At 37.6% G+C, this 18187-nt stretch overlaps 1 protein-coding gene across 2 annotated transcripts in view; it reads left to right on the top strand.

Annotated features, from left to right (window-relative positions):
- PDGFC (platelet derived growth factor C) overlaps positions 1-18187 on the top strand; it is a 239304-nt gene that overhangs the window by 134415 nt on the left and 86702 nt on the right. For both annotated transcript variants that reach the window (XM_065903661.1, XM_065903662.1), the window contains one exon: positions 3701-3896. In XM_065903661.1, the coding sequence (XP_065759733.1) occupies positions 3701-3896 (196 nt within the window). The remainder of the gene's footprint in view (positions 1-3700; positions 3897-18187) is intronic.

The following is an 18187-nucleotide window of genomic DNA, read 5'->3' as shown; positions in this document are numbered from 1 at the left end:
GTTGACAGTCATGTGAAAATATGTATTTGGTGGCAAACCTCACTACATTCCAAGATGATTTGGGGGGAGCAGCAATTTAACTTAAAAGGAAATTTACAATTCTTTTACCACAAATAAGGTGTAGATTTTCAGCCTTTAAATTATGCTTAATTATAGTTTAATGAAATTGTGAGCTATAGAGGAAAAAAGATGTAAACATAATTTAAGTATATGCATTTTAGCTATGGGCTTTTTTGCCTGCAGATATAAAAATAGAATTCAGATCTTTTAGTATCCATGTAGTTTTCTAGATTGCATGTGAAAGCATAAACACAGCTATATTTGTAAAGAGTGTCTCAGATGACATAAAGCACTTTTTTTGAGACAGAAGGGGGAAAATAATAAATTTTAATAAATCTGATTGGAAAAAAATTAATTCATTAAAAAAATATTAGTTGCCAAAGTGAGAAGGCCTCAATATAAACTACTCTAATCCACCTCCAAAATATGTATGTTATTAAAATTTCAGAGAGTGGGGAAATATCTCTTTGAAGAGAAATCTTTGAAAAAGAGGATGTATTAATTTAATTTTGATAGTAAATTGCCATTGATTTATTAAAAAATTTGTTAGTATAGAGAATTCAGCCAACTTGATAGATCCTTCTGTGTTCTTACAATAATTACTGGTGCTAAATTATGTGCATAGGAGAGGTATTGATTATTTCATATATATTAATATAACCAATGGCCAATCCAAGCATTATCCCCCCAATAAGACAGAACATGTTCCTGCACAAATTATAAGTGTAATTATAAGTAATAATTAAAATTTTCAATTTAAAAATTCCATTGAACTTAAAGGCATATTTCCATAATATGATGATATTCCCCATCACATGCAGTGCATATATTCGAAGGAAATCATATTTGTCTTTATCTTGTCTTGAAAGTGAAGTCGCTCAGTCGTGTCCGACTCTTTGCGACCTCGTTGACTGTAGCCCTCCAGACTCCTCTGTCCATGGGATTCTCCAGGCAAGAATACTGGAGTGGGTTGCCATTTCCTTCTCCATATCAGCTTTTGCAGAAGCATTGTTGAAATAGCTGGGTTTCAAAGAATGAAAAACCTGCTTTACGAACCATAACTACAACTTGTTACAATTATGTGAGGTATTTTAACAAGAAAATAGGTATTCTTTAATCCTAACCATATTCTCACTAATAAATAACCCTTAACATTGTCTTTTGAATTCTGGAAGTTACTTAGAGTGTATTATTTAGTTGCATTTTATCAGTTGAAATACGTATTTTGAGTTACATAACTACTAAATGACGAGTTGCCACAATTACTGTAATTGCCATTGAGAAACAGGGGCAAAGAGACATATTTGCAACCGAAATAGCTTTGTGCACAGTAGATGTGTTAGTCATCTACTGTTATGTAACAAATCCCCAGAAACCTGCAATTTTTGCAAAACTTCCCTGGTTTGCTTTCAGGTATGAAGCTCAGAAATTCAGCCCTGGGAGACTGGGCTTTTTCTCTTGAGTTTTTATAAGACGAAAACCAAGGCATCAGCCTGATCCAGTTTCCTTTCTGGAGAATAGTAGAGACACTGCCTTGGATTCATCCAGGTCTATTGAGGCTTCAGGATGGAGCCCCCTCTTATTCAGTACCCCTCAGCTGCTCACGTCCTGAGCACCTGGGCATGCAATCTCTTCTCTTTCCAAGGCTGGCAGCACAGAACTCCCCCTACAGTCTCTTTCATACTCTGAATTTCTTAAGATCAGGAAGCGCCCAGCTTCTGTTTAGGGCTTTTCCTATTTAGGTTCAGCTCCCCCTATAAGCTAATTTCTGATCAATTCAGAGTTAACTGATCTGATCATGGGAGTAATGCTCCGTCCTTTTCACAGTTTCTAGTTGAAATCAAGGCAGTGCCACACATGACGGACCCAGGGTGGCGGGGGTCTGCCTTCCAGAGCGAGAAGCAAGGTGATTGGTGTGAAATCATGGGCAGAGCGAATGAAGTTTAAATACTGAAGAGGCAGTTGGGCACTAGAAGTCCATTCCATTGGTTAAAAGGGAATTAAGATGAGTAGATACCCAGAACTGTGTTTAAAGAGATCAACAACAAGGGCCTACGCTATAGCACAGGGAGCCGTATTCTGTATCTGGTAATTACCCACAGTGGAAAAGAATCGGGAAAAGAATATATAACTGAATCACTGTGCTATATACCTGAAACTAGAAACTAACACAATACTGTAAATCAATTATATTGCAATTAAAAAAAGAGAGAGAATTAGGATTTGGAAGTGAAAGAATCGAAGAGGAAAAGCAGAAAACTATAATAGAAAGAAAAAAGGAGGGAGAAGAAAAATGTAATTTAGTATAGAATGTCATATGACCTAAAAGACCTTAGACAAATCTGTATTGCAAAGTTTGATGAAACATATCTAAAAGGAGTCAATAAAATGAGGAATGTTTCATATTTCCACAAGCAGCTATATGTATGTTCAGCCTGGAAGTTGGAGAAGGATAAATAAAGGGAAAATGGTGCTTACAAAGTAATGATATTCTTCTGTCTGTATAATATAAATATAAATATAAAATATATTTATATATATAAATATATATATAAATATAAAATTCAGTCTTATGAAGCATATCTCTTAGTTATGACAGTGATTAAGGTATTGGTATAGCTTAAAATTGCTGTCCTGATACGATGAGAATATCAAAGTTGAACAAAAAAGTGTCAGGTATGTGCCATGCACATTACTTTGTGTTCACGGTCCAGTTTAAGCCTTTTAAATTGTTTTAGAAATTGAATTAAATACTGTTTTAAAGGTTTTGTGTTTTTGTGATTTTTGTTTGTTTTTGTTTTACATTGTTTTGTTTTGTTTTTACTGGGATTTAGCAGACTTAATGGATTGGATCTTCATGACCTGAAAGGGCACAAATATCTTACTTCTTAGATTTTGTTTTTGTAGATAAACAGTTGCTCATTTCCCAAATATCAGTCATGTGTTTCCTCTCAGTATCAACTCTTAAATGGGTAGACATAAGAACAATTTTGTCTCTATGCACTTCTGTATAAAATAGATAACCAACAAGGAGACCTATTATATAGCAGAGGGAACTGTGTTCAATATTTCATAATAAAAAGGAATCTGAAAAAATATATATATATACGTACATATATAGTAGAATCACTTTGTTATACACCTGTAACTTTGTAAACCAACTATTTCAATTTTTTTTAAAAAAGAACACTTGTCTTAACAATACTGATTTTCCTTACCCCTCATTTCTCCCCAACAATCTAATCAGAAATAAGAGATATTATTAACAATGTATTTTGGCACTTCATGATGTAAAATGTTGCCATGCCTAATAAACTTGGAAAGTATTTTATACTGTATTCGCCTCTTAGAAATTTAAAACTTATGTTAGCCTTTTAAAGTCACTGAGAAGACTTGCAACATTTCTTATAATTTCTTATCTTTGTAGACTGCTGATAATTCCCATACAAGATATTGACACGACTGCTTTGACCTCATTTCTTTTTTCAAGGTCATTTAAGGGTTGAGATCATTTAGTAATTACAGTTCATGGAAGACTTTGGGCTTGTATCGGATACCTCTTTTTCTGAAGTTATTTTGAAACCCATAATTTTTGAAATCTGTTCTAAGTGTGTGTCTACGCTTCTGGTTTTACTTTTAGGTGTACAAGATCCCCAGCATGAGAGAATTATTACTGTGTCTACAAATGGAAGTATTCACAGTCCAAGGTTTCCTCACACTTATCCAAGAAATATGGACTTGGTATGGAGATTAGTGGCAGTAGAAGAAAATGTATGGATACAGCTCACATTTGATGAGAGATTTGGGCTTGAAGACCCAGAAGATGACATATGCAAGTAAGTTATCATACTTGAAATTCCAACAAAGTAACAACTGTTACAGTCTTTCAAGACGCTTCATTCTGCGGGTGTGATTTTTAAATGCCATCTTTTGTCCTCTTATATACATCCTTGTTTAAGCTATGTTTCCATCTTCTTCTGAAAATAATTTGAGGTAATATATGGCACAAAAATACATATAGAGTAAAGCAATTTAAAATATAGAATAGAGTAAAAAACCAAATAAAGGAATGTAAGTTGTGCCAGAGTGACCATTAGTGCCAAAAATTTTACATTTAAGCTTCCTCATAACCAAATCAATAGATAAACAGTAAGCTATTAAAAGAAAAAACAGTATCGATGGATATGTATTATCCATAGCATCCAGTACCTACAGGGACACACATACACACACACACACACACACACACACACACACACACACACACGGACACACACGGACACACACACACACACACGGACACACACACACACACACACACAGACATACACACAGGACTCAGAAGTTTGAATATCATAAGAAAGAAATACAATTCTGAAAGCAGAATTAGAAATTTAGATTTGCATTATAGTTGACTAGGTAGACATTTATCATAATTCTCCTAGAAACTTTCATGAACTAAAGTCAGCTGGAGTATTTCACCCATGCAAAAGACCACCTACCGTATGTCATACAAATATTACTCTTTAAATCCTATGTGAATACACTTGTCAAGGTTGGGTGGTCTTATGGAAGATTTTTCACTTCATTGGCATTTGTATATCATGAAAATATTTTACTTGAGCTTCTTCGTGAGGGTCTTTATTTTCCCTTTGATATACAAGTTAAAAGAGAATTTTCGCTTTATGGTATATTACAGATAAATATTTCAATACAGATAAAATAAACTTTATACTTTACTGTCATCACAATTTGTATCTTTAACCTTTATATGTGTAGTTACTTTTTTTCAATTTCTTCTTTCTGTGGATAGCCACATTTCAGGTTATTTTTTCCTCTTATGTCTCTAAACTTAAGCCTGGAAAACAAGAAGTTATTCTAGCTATTTTTGGAGATGGTGCTATTCAACCCTTCATTTTATAGATAAGCAAATGGGTTAGAGAAATAAAATAGCAACCCTGCATCTCATTCATAGTTTATAACTCAACACATGCTAAAATCCATTTTCCTAACAATCACAGAGGTGGTTTTCACCATTCTCTTCTGCACCTCTTGTCTTCTTTTCATGTGGAGTATTATGTAATGTTGTAGAAATTGCAGAGTTTAAGATCTGGCCCTCTTTGCAAAGTAGCAAGTTAACCTACAGCAGTCTTATGGACTCTGACCACAGACAGCAGGCTCGAGGTTCCCAGACCAAGGGTGGGTTATGGTAGTGGTAGGAGTTCCATTCCCACAGGTCAGTGCCAGGAGGGCCATGTTATACCTGGGTGCCTGACAGAGTGTGTGAGCAGAGAGGTGACGTTGTGTGTGTGTGTGGGTGTGTGTGTGATGCATGTTAGTAGTTAGATCATAAAAATACACTTGTCCAGAATGACCTCATAGCCTGTGACTCAATGTCACTCAGTATGAGACTTAAGAAAAGTTAAGAAAGCTGAGCGCAGAAGAATTGATGCTTTTGAACTATGGTGTTGGAGAAGGCTCTTGAGCGTCCCTTGGACTGCAAGGAGATCCAGCCAGTCCATTCTAAAGGAGGTCAATCCTGGGTGTTCATTGGAAGGACTGGTGCTGAAGCTGAAACTCCAATACTTTGGCCACCTGATGCGAAGAGCTGACTCATTTGAAAAGACCCTGATCCTGGGAAAGATTGAGGGCAGAAGGAGAAGGGGACGACAGAGGATGAGATGGTTGGATGGCATCCTCGACTCGATGGACATGAGTTTGAGTAAACTCTTGAAGTTGGTGATGGAAAGGGAGACCTGGCATGCTGCAGTTCATGGGGTCGCAAAGAGTCAGACACGACTGAGCAACTGAACTGCGCTGAACTGAACTCTTCCAGTAGTTCTGAAATCCTTTCCCTTTGTACCTTCTTGATATGCCTTCTTATTATTCTTGCAAACATAAATCATTTTCCTAATTTTGTAAACCTGATTTCTCAATTTTTAAAATAATTTTATCACGTGTATGTATCTCCCTATATATTATCCTATAAATTTAAATTTATTTTTATGTTTTGAAATTATCTATCAACGTGATTATACTATGTGTTTACTTTTATGACGATGTGCATGTGAAAACAGCAGAACTCAGCAATATAAGGTTTTTCAAGTTCATGTGGACTCAGAGAGGTTGTAACATTTGCCTTCCATGAGGTACAGTATCCATTATATAATCAGGCAGCCTTTCTTTTCTCTTCTGCTTTGATGAATGCTTGGCTTACTTCCAGCTTTTCTTGTCCAAAACTGCAAGAAATCTTTCTTGGCATTTATAGCTAACAATGGTATTACGTTCTTAAGACATTAATATTTTTAGCTTTATGAGGTAGAGTTAAATTATTTCTAAAAGTGACCAGTTTACAGTTCTACCAACAATATGTGAAATTTATTTTTCTGTATCCTCTCCAACCTTTTGAACTGGTACTCATTTAATTCTGGGTAGAAGGATACGTATAAAATTGTACCTTAATGTAAAATTTTGTTTCTCCTTCCTACCAATGAGGTTGAAAATGTTCATATTGTTACTAGCTGCTCAGAAATCCTTTACTGTGAAATGCCTGCTCATGACTTTTGCCCAGATTTTACTGAACTTTGGTTATTTAAATTTTGGTTTTCATATTTAAGCCCTTAATTCAACTATAATTTATTTTGTCTATGCGAGGTTTTACACCAGGGCATCTGATAGTGTCCTGACACTGTGTATTTAGCAGTCACACTTTCCTCCGATGATGTGCAAAGCCAGCTAACTTGCAGGTCAGATTTTGTATCTGACATGGTCTGTTTCTGGGTTCTCTATTCTGTTCTCTGGTTTTATTGTGTCCATCTGTGTACCAAATTGATACTCCCTTAATTACAGTGGCGTTATAGAAGCCAGGTGATAGGGAACTCACTTTGTTTTCCTCCTTTTGGAGCATCCTCAGTATATTACTTTTCACTATTTTTTTTTACAAACAAGTTCCTTGAAATCTCCTGTTGCAATTTCATTGAAATTGTGTTGCATCTATAGATCATTCTGCAAAGAATTGACATACTTATAGAAAACATTCTGTCGTTGAGAATTTTATGCATCTGCAGCTATCTAGGTATTTTTGTCTGTACAGGTTTAAACTATTCTTTATAGAAATGTGATGCACTGTTATTTAGATTTATTTCTGTGATCTCTATGTGGTTGTTCATTTGCTAAGTTATGTCCAACTCTTTGTGACCCCATGCACTGTAGCATGCCAGCCTCTTTTATCCTCCACTGTCTCCCAGATATTGCTCAAATTTATGTCCTTTGAGTTGGTGGTGCTATCTAACCATCTCATCCTCTGCTGCCCCCTTCTCCTTTTTCCTTCGATCTTTCCCAACATCAGGCACTTTTCTAATGAGTCATATCTTTGTATCAGGTAGCCAAAATATTAGAGCTTCCACAGCAGTCCTTCCAAAGAATATTCAGGATTGATTTCCTTTAGGATTGACTGGTTTGATCTCCTTGCAGTCCAAGGGACTCTCGAGAGTCTTCTCCAGCAACACAATTCAGAAGCATCAATTCATTGGCACTCAGCCTTCTGTATGGTCCAGCTCTTACATCCGTACATGACTACTGGAAAAGCCGTCGATTTGACTAGATGGACCTTTGTTGGAAAAGTGATGTCTCTGATATTTAATACACTGTCTAGGTTTGTCATAGCTTTCCTTCCAAAGAGCAAGAATCTTTTAATTTCATGGCTGTACTCACTGTTCCCAGTGATTTTGGAGCTGAAAAATATAAAATCTGTCACTGCTTCCACTTTTTCCCTTTCTATTTGCCGTGAAGTGATGGGACAGGATGCCACAATCTTCGTTTTTTGAATGTTGAGTTTTAAGCCAGATTTTTCACTCTTCTCTCCCATCCTCATCAAGAGGCCCTTTATTCCTCTTGACTTTCTACCTACCATTAGAGTGATATCATCTGCATATCTGAGGTTGTTGATATTTCTGCCAGCAATCTTGATTGTGGCTATGCTTTATACAGCCTGTCGTACTCCTTCCAAATTTAGAACCAGTCAGTTGTTTCATGTCCAGTTCTAACTGTTGCTTCTGCATACAGGTTTCTCAGGAGACAAGTAACATGGTCTGGTATTCCCATCTCATTAAGTATTTCCACAGTTTGTTGTGATCCAGACAGTCAAAGGCTTCAGAATAGTTAATGAAGCAGAAGTAGATGTTTTTCTGGAATTCTCTTGTTTTTTCCACGATCCAGCTGAATATTGGCAATTTGATCTCTGGTTCCTCTGCCTTTTCTAAATCTAGCTTGTACGTCTAGAAGAACTCGGTTCACATACTGCTGAAGCCTAGCTTGAGTGACTTTGAGCATAACTTTGCTAGCATATGAAATGAGGACAATTGTACCATAGTTTGAACATTATTTGGCATTGCCCTTCTTTGGGATTGGAATGAAAACTGACCTTTTCCAGTCCTGTGACCACTGCTAAGCTTTCCAAATTTGCTGATATACTGAATGCAGCACTTGCACAACATCATCTTACAAGATTTGAAACAGCTCAGCTGGAATTTCATCACCTCCAGTAGTTCTGTTCATAGTAATGCTACCTAAGGCCCACTTGATTTCACACTCCAGGATATCTGGCTGTGTGACCCCACCATTGCAATTATCAGGGTCATAAAGACATTTTTTGTGTAGTTCTTCTGTGTATTCTTGCCACCTCTTCTTAATCTCTTCTGCTTCTTTTAGGTCCTTCCTGTTTCTGTCCTTTATTTTGCCTATCCTTCCATGAAGTATTCCCTTGATATCACCAATTTTCTTGAAGAAATCTCCAGTCTTTCCCATTCTGTTGTTTTCCTTGATTTCTTTGCATTGTTTGTTGAAGAAGGCCTTCTTATCTCTCTTTGCTCTTCTCTTGAACTCTACATTCAGTTGGGTATATCTTACCCTTTCTCTTCTCTTCTCTGTTATTTTTAAAGCCTCCTCAGACAACATCTTTGCCATCTTGCATTCCTTTTTCTTTGAGATGGTTTTAATTACTGCCTGCTATACAATGTTGTCAACCTCTGTCCATGGTTCTTCAAGCACTTTGTCTACCACGTCTAATCCCCTGAATCTATTCGTCACGTCCACTGTATAATCATATGGGATTTGATTTAGGTCATACCTGTATGGTCTAGTGGTTTTCCCCACTTTCTTCAATTTAAATCTGAATCTTCCAATAAGAAGTTGATGATCTGATTCATAGTCAGCTCCAGGTCTTGTTTTTGCTGACTGTATAGAGCTTCTCCATCTTTGACTGCAAAGAACATGATAAGTCTGATTTCTGTATTGACCGTCTGGTGTGTACATGTGTAGAGTTGTCTCTTGCATTGTTGGAAAAGTGTGTTTGCTATTATCAGCATGTTCTCTGGACAAAACTCTGTTAGCCTTTGCCCTGCTTCATTTTGTACTTCAAAGCCAAACTTGCCTGTTACTCCAAGTATCTCTTGACTTCCTACTATGATTTAAAGGACACCCAGTCCCCTGTGATTTAAAGGACATCTTTTTGTTGTTGTTGTTGTTGTTGTTGGTTCTAGGTGTTATAGGTCTTTTAGAATCAGTCAACTTTAGCTTCTTCGGCATCAGTGGTTGGGGCATAGACTTGGATTACTGTGATGTTGAATGGTTTGCTTTGGAAACAAAGCAAGATTATTCTGTCATTTTTTAAATCTCTCCCAAGTACTGTATTTTGAACTTTTTTGTTGACTATGAGGGCTACTCCATTTCTTCTAAAGGATTCTTGCCCACATAGTAGCTATGGTCATCTGAATTAAATTTGTCCATTCCTGTCCATCTTAGTTCACTGATTCCTAAGATTGCCATGTTCAACCTTGCTGTCTCCTGCTTGACCACATTCAGTTCCCTTGTGGCTCAGCTGGTAAAGAATCCGCCTGCAATGTAGAAGATCTGGGTTCGATCCCTGAGTTGGGAAGATCCCCTGGAGAAGGGAAAGGCTACCCTCTCCAATATTCTGGCCTAGAGAATTCCATGGACTGTACAGTCCATGGGGGTCACAAAGAGTCGGACACGACTGAGTGACTTTCACTTCACTGGACCTAATATTCCAGATTTCTATGCAGTATTGTTCTTATGGTCTTTATAGGCAGCTGCTAAAATCTCTTTTTAAAAATTACATTTCTAATTGTGTATTGCTAGTATAAAGAAATGCAATCCAGTTTTTGTATTGATCTTACATCTTGCAAACTTCCTAAGATCTTTGTTTAATAATTATTCTGGAAATTAATTTAGATTTATCCAAAAAACAACATGGCTTTTGAAAAAGATTTCTTTCTTCCATTCAGTTCTTTCACACTCTTTCTATTTCTTATTATGTTATTGAATGCATGAGGAGATATTTCTGACTTCTCGAATTTATTTAAGATTTGTCTATTTATTTTTATATTTCTTTAATTTCAACTGTGCTGGTTCTTCATTGCTGTGTGTGGGCTTCCTCCAGTTGTGGTGCACAGGCCTCTCACTGCAGTGGCTTCTCTTGTTTTGAAGCCTGGGCTCTATGGCACGTGGGCTTCAGTAGTTTCAGCGCACAGGCTTAGTTGCTCTGTGGCATATGGGATCTCCCAGACCAGGGAATTGAACCTGTGTCCCCTGCTGTGGCAGATGGACTCGTAATCACTGTACCACAAGAGGAGCCCTGGCTTCTTGATTTTATAGTTTGCTTCTTTAAAAATAAAATTTAAAATTTGGAGTAACTTTAGATTAAAAAATTCTACAAAGATGATACAGAGAGTTCCCATATCCCCAGGTTTCCTCTCAGTTACATCTTATGTCATCACAGCATATTTGCATACCTAAGAAGCCAACTTCATACAACACCACTAACTGAACTGCACGCTTACACAGATGGCAGCAGGTTTTTTCACTCTGGGACTTTTTTCTGGCTCAGGATCCTTTCCAGGATGATCTTTGTATTCATTCCTCAGACCTTAATTAGTCTCCTCTAATCTGTGAGTTTTTCTTTTTTTGTCTTTCATGACCTTGACAATTTGGAAGAGCAGTGGTCAGGTGTTTTGTAAAAGAGTCCTCGATTTAGGCTCTCTGGGTGGTTCCTTATGAAGATGCTGAGGTCATGGGTTTGGAGGAAAGGTTCTAAGGAAATGTGGTGCTCTTCTCCTGTTGTCGCCTCAGGTGCCTCCTACCAGCATCATCACTGATGCTCTTCATAGTGATCACTTAGGTCGGGCAGGCTTCTCCCCTGGTGAGAAAATACATTTCCCTCTTATATGCTAGTATTTGGTCATGTATGGATATGAGAGTTGGACTGTGAAGAAAGCTGAGCACCGAAAAATTGGTGCTTTTGAACTGCGGTGTTGGAGAAGACTCTTGAGAGCCCTTTGGACTGCAAGAAGTTCCAACCAGTCCATCCTAAAGGAGATCAGTCCTGGGTGTTCATTGGAGGGACTGATGCTGAGGCTGAAACTCCAATGCTTTGGCCACCTCATATGAAGAGTTGACTTATTGGAGAAGACCCTGATGCTGGGAGGGGTTGGGGGCAGGAGGAGAAGGGGACGACAGAGGATGAGATGGTTGGATGGCATCCCCGACTCGATGGACATGAGTTTGAGTAAACTCTGGGAGTTGGTGATGAACAGGGAGGCCTGACGTGCTGCGATTCATAGGGTTGCAGAGTTGGACACGACTGAGCGACTGAACTGAACTGATTGAACTGACTAAGACCAGCCCATGTTCCAGCAGACAGTGATTGTTACACATCCTGGGGAGGGGAATATATACATATATTATTTGGAATTCTTCAGTAAAGGAAAATTGTGCCTTTTCCTTCCCTTCCTTCTTTCCTTCCTTTTTCTCTTTATTTTTTCAATCATTTGTATCAGTATAGACTCACAGAGATTTATTTTATGCCACGTGTTATAAGCCAGTGCTATTTTTATTTACTTTATTGTTGAAATTGTTTCATCTTTGGCCCCGGAAAGTAGAAATTTTGTTGTTACACATCAAAATTGAGTATCATGTTGATGAAATTTTCTTATATTATTTGAAGTATTTTGTTATTGTTGTTCCTAACGTTTCTAAAAGGCATTTCCCCCTTGAGAAATGTTTTTTATTCTTTTAATGCAACTTTCAAAAATAAGTTCCAGACATAATGACATTTTACACTTCACCATGTGTCACCTAAAATCTAGTGTATTTCCTGTGTGTTTTCAAAACCAGTGTCACTTGCAAAAAATGTAGCATTAATATAAAACTATTACCCAATGCATAGTTGATTTTCCATTGTTTCCTATGATCCCAAAATGTTATCACTTCTCTATATTCTTTTTCTCTTATCATGTTATGACTCAACAATCAATCAGTGATTCTGGTTGGTTATCAGCAATCTTTTCTTGCCTTTTCTTGGTTTTCATGACATTGATATTTGTGAACAATCCAGCCCATTTGTTCTGTGGAATGTCTCTCAATTTCATGTCTGTGTGTGTCTTCATAATTAAGTCCTGCTAAAAGATCCTGGCCAGAATGTTCCATAGGTGACATTCTGTAGAGTGCTTCTGACTGTTCACACTGCTCACTTATTGCATATCCACAACATGATTTTGCTTTCTCAGTCCTGTGTTTCCTACATCTTGCCAAGTTTGATAATGTGGTATTTTTATTTTTGTCCATTTGAGAATGTTTTATAACATCCATCATTTTCTTCTTTTAAACTATAGATCATATAGAAATATATCATTCATTTTTCATGTTAAATGCATAAGGCTTTTAAAATGTATTTTTTATTGTAGATTTCTAAATTAATTGTGTTTTGGATAAAGAATATGGCCCGTCTGTCCATGATTATTTGAAATTTAAGACTTGACTTCCCTGACATGAGGTTTTTTAAGTTTCCAAATGTACTATTCTTCCATTGTGGGTACAACACTGCATGTTATGTACGTTACATCAATTTTGGCAGTTGTGCTGATCACAACATCTGTATCTTTCCTGATTTTGGTTTTTTTTTTCCCCTGATGTAACAATTCCCAAGAGATACATGTCAAATTTCCCTAATAGAGAATAAAAATATTTGTCAGTTTCATCTCGTAGAACATCCACTTTTGTTTTTAAATTGTGCCAGTTGGGACATGCAGGCTCAGGTACCTGACCTTGTTTAATCTTTTTTAATGTTTTGTTTTGACTTCAGAGTCTGTTGTGCCTAATGTTGATATAGCTGCATCAGGTAATCATGGTGGTTATTTGCATGACACTCTTTCCATTCTTCTACTTGGAATTTTCCTGTGCCTTTGTGCACACATGCGCATGTGTGTGTGTGTGTGTGTGTGACTTTTGTTTGTCTCTTGTGAGAGGAACATAAGCAACTTTAAAAAGAAAAATTCAGTTAAAAAGCTTTATATTTGGGATTAACATATATACACTACTATGTATAAAATAGATAACTAATGAGAACCTAATACTCAGTGCTCTGTGGAGACCTAATTGGGAAAGAAACTCCAAAAAGAGGGGCTGTATAAATATATGTATTGCTGATTCACTTTACTATACAGCAGAAACCAGACTACAACATTGTGAAGCTACTTGACTCCAATTTTACAAAAAGAATGTTAAAACAGAATGGCTTGTCTGATATGAAAATCTCATCATGAGCATATTTAAGAAAACCTTTGTATTATTATCGCTCAGGTACTTAATTTAGCACATGGGTTCTGATTCTGCGTACTTTAGATTCAGTGCTGCTGTTTATTCTGTGCGTTCCATTTACCCTCATGTTGCTGTTTCTCCCTTTCCTCTTTTTCATTCATTTAGTTTGTCTTCTCATCCCAGTTTTCTTTTCCACTGTCAATAATTTACACTAAAAGTGTGCACCAAGTTCCACGTTGAGATGGCTACCTTAGAAATGCATATAGAACTCCATATGGAAGGCTAGCTCATGTTTACCTGGCTTCCTCAAACAGAAAATTACCTGAGAACATTTGAACTGCCCTGGAACGCTGGCTCCCTGCTCTCAGCTCACTAAGCTAGTAACACAGAACTACTCCTGTTGCTCAGCATAGTGACAGGGATGATTACCTTGATAGCTCCAGCCGGGTCTGGGGAGGAAACTCAAAACCAGACTTTGTTGAGGATTTGAAGTTTGGTTTAGAATGGATTTATCTGCCTTAGAATGGATTAAGAGTCAGGTAAGAATCGGGACATAATAGTTCAAAACTGATGGAAGCAAGGCAGGGATTTTTAGGCTTGAGTTCCACAGTGCTAGATAGTAACTGCGGATGTTTTCAGTGGAAGGAGTTACTGGTTCTTTGGGGGAAGTTCTTGTGATGAACAGTAAAGTTATTTACCTTGGAAATAATGAAGACAATAAAATAGTGACGCCCTCTTACTGTAACCACTTAGCTGGGTGGTTTCATCCTCATTGTCCACTCCTGATTGGTATGTGTTTGTTCCTGAGAATATTAGTTTTGTATTTTTTAAAGTCATAAGTAAAACATTTGTTATTGTTATTTGGTATAATTAATAATTCCTTAGCTATTCTATGTGCTTACATTTGGCGCCAATAATTGCTTCTTGAATTTCAGAATTTTGGTGGTAGGATTATTTTGCTTATTTAAGAATTGCCTTTTTATAAGTCTCTTAGGAGAAGTTGGTAGCAAATACTAAGGTCTTATGTATTTGCAAATTCCTCTATTTCACCTTCATTCTTGGAAGTTGGTCAGATAGGATATAGGATTTTTGGTTGTGTGCTTATGTTTTCTCAACAATGTGAAGATGCCACCCACTGTCTATGGCTGTTGAGAAGTTATCCATCAGGTTAATTGTTGACATATAGCTGTAGTCTGCCCTCAAGGGGTAGATTTTTCAGAGTGACAGGAAGGGCTGGAGCAAGGGTCCAGCCCAACTTGGGTCCTGGACTACTTGTGACCCATTAACCTCCCACCACGGCCACCCACTGCCCTCACACATAGAGAGGCTCAGCAGACGCCTACAGGGCCCAGAGTGTATTCACCTCACCGAACTCTTGGTTTCGTTTCTTGTTTGTGCTTCAGAGAATTTTATTTTCTTGATGGTTCAGTACTGCTTGAAAAGCAATGGTTTCTTTTGATCATTTCTTCAGCGGTTTTTGTTGTAACACACCAAGAGTTTCTCTGCCTGACTTTGTCCACCACAGAGCTGGAAATTGCACTGTTTCCAGGAAAACCAAGTCCCTCCTAACAAGACATAGTATTCTCAGGTTCAAGTTCAAAGTTGAATTTTTTAAAATGGCCAGATGGACTCTTCTCCAGGACAGGACTGGAGAACTAACATATAGATGTGTCCTGGATAAAATGCACCTCCAGAATTTAAACTGCCCCAATGTCAATGTTCTCTCAAGTCTGGATCATAGGAGAAGCCAGAAAATATGATTCACTGTTTTAGTGGCATCTTTAAAACAGGGTAGTAGGATGAGGTGTGTGACTTTTACCCCCATGACTTACCTGGCTTCTCAAATCGTCTTTTATGTAAAAGAGAGAGAGACAGAGGGAGTTGTGTTTTTATGCTATTGAGGGTTGGCATTACTACTGAGAACAAAGCAAGTCAGAGGCAAGTTAGCTTTTGTTGATTTTCTAGGCTGAGAAGATGTACAGGCAACATGGTGGAGGGTACTGGTGTGGAATGAGAGTGGAGAGGTGGTGTGTGTGTGTGTGTGTGCTCGTGTACACACTTGGTGTAAAAAGTGCCAAAATATGCCTTGTCTTTCACTATTGTCTGTGCGTGTGTGGTCCTTATGTGAGTGACACATGGTGTCCTTAAGAAGGAACTCTTTTAGTAGAAATGTCTTAAAAATTTTTTTTGTTTGTTAATCTGATGTAAACAATTTTTACAGATTGGGGGTGCATTATATTTTACAAAGAGAATGACCATAAGGGACAGAGTGTGGAGGAGAATGAGGTGCCCAACAGTGCCTCTGTATAACTGAATCATTTTGCTATATAGCAGAAATTAGCACAACATTGTCAGTCAACTGCAATTCAGTTTAAAAAAATAGTGGCTCTTTTCCACTAAAACAGCTGAATTTCTTTTGGAAGAAATGCTATCATCCAAAAAAAAAAAAAAGAAATGCTATCATCCAGTGTGGGAAAATGTGAATGATAAAAATGCTAAGTCTACTAAATGAACACATTTTTTAATATTTAGAATTTAAGATGATCAAAATTGTTAGTTTCTTTTAAAATGAAAAAAAAATATTTTGGACCTTTTCCTCACTTCCTGCTGTTCATAATAGAATTGATGTGGCCTTTTGATTTGCTCATCTATTTACTGTCAATCCAGCAGGCACTTGCTGAGCCCTGTGGAAGGTGTGTGTGGGGGGTTGTGGGGCAGAGGTGAAGAGGAGGTAACTTGTGTCCTCAAGTAGCTCATAATCTGTTTAGACACAGACAAGTAAACAGATAATTAAAATGAAATGCCACCAGTCTCGGAAGATGGAAAATATAGAGCACAGTTATGACTATAACTGATTGTGTTTAGATTGCTTTGTTGACCATCTTCTAATTCAGACTATAGCTGTGTACTTTACTAGCCACAGTCTATAAATAATTATTATTAATTTGTTATGGAGAAATTGGGTGCACAAATTAAGCCTCCCATGCAGACCTCAAAAGCTTATTTTTTTCAGAACTATTTTTTAATATTTCCCCATAGTAGATGTAACTTTGAAGCATATGATAGATTTCTTACATTAATTTTACAATGACAGTGCAAGCTCTAGGTGATAAAATTTTAAGGAAAAAAGGTATTTTGTGAAAAGGAATAAAGTTATCTCTTAGTTTCATTGCCATACAACTGAAATAAAGGAAAACAATACATTTAGCCATTCATGACCTTGGAAACCCATCAATGTGTGTCCTAAGAATTTAGTTTTCAAGCAGAATATTTTCATGAGCCCCTTAAAATGGTGAAGGAAAGGAAAAAGCATTAGTCAATATTTGGCGTAAATGACTTGTGACTTTAGCCCTGAGACATCCAAAGGCACCCCATGAAATCAGTTGCATACATACCTAATTCCCTACCTCAACCACTGGCGAGGGGTGAGGGACCCAGGTTTGCTTGGAGCATTTATTATCTGTCCCCGAGACTTTTCTGAAGGTCTGTCTGTGCCAGTCATGTGCAGTCTGGTTGCCTACACTGATCACTGCTGTTTGGGGCAAACGGGGCAGGTTCACTGGAGGAAGCCACAAGGGCAAACGTAGGGTCTCCTGCAGCACCTGTCATGACTAGAAAGTGATGAGTTACCATCCAGAAGGACTGGAATACAGCGTGTGTCCAGCCTAAAAAATAGCTGAAACATCACTAGCCGACCAGGACTTAGTGGGTACTCAGTAAGAGCTGGTTAAAATTAGAAGAATTTTAAAGAGGAATGAGTCCTCCAGACAGATTTAGACTGGTAAAAGTGGGGAATAATCTGCCCGTGATGAGATGCCCTGGAGATGAGGCAGGGATGTGACTGTGTCCACCTGTGAACCCCCAGCCAATGGATTTGGACCCCCTTCTCTTGCTCTCAGAAGCTGAGGGTTTTGTTGCAGAACAGAGCGTGGACCAGTGTATAGTTAAGGAAGTGAATGTGGCCAAAGCCATGCAAAATAGGTCGGAGGAGACTTTAATAAAGGCACTTAGAACAGTTGAAGAAATGGTGTTATTTTCAAACACAAAGTTCTCTTGTTGAGATTTCCTCAGACCTACTCTTGGCTCACTATTTTCTGCGTGGTCTTATCACAGAAAGCACATTTCTCTCTTCCCACCCCTCCTTCCTTGTGAAAGCTCCATGTGAGTGGAGGGGTGGGGAGAGGGGGAGTATGCCCACACATGTGAGTGCAAAGAAAGACAAATACCATGTGATATTGCTTATATGCTTTATTTTTTTAAAGTGCTACAAATGAACTTATTTATAAAATGGAAATAGAGCCACAGATATAGAAAACAAACCTGTGGTTACTAAAGAGGAAAGGGGGGAAAGATAAACTGGGAGACTGGGATTGACATTTGCGTACTACTATATATAAAATAGCCAATAAGAACCTACTGGATAGCTCTGGGAACTCCATTCAAAGCTCTATAATGACCTACATGGGAAAAGAATCAGAAAAAGAGTGGATATATGTATATGCGTCATTGATTC

The sequence above is a fragment of the Muntiacus reevesi genome, chromosome 13 (genome assembly GCF_963930625.1).
Source record: "Muntiacus reevesi chromosome 13, mMunRee1.1, whole genome shotgun sequence".
NCBI classification, from domain to species: Eukaryota; Metazoa; Chordata; class Mammalia; order Artiodactyla; family Cervidae; genus Muntiacus; species Muntiacus reevesi.
Note: the sequence above shows the minus strand (reverse complement) of the source record. Positions and strands in the feature narration are given on the sequence as shown.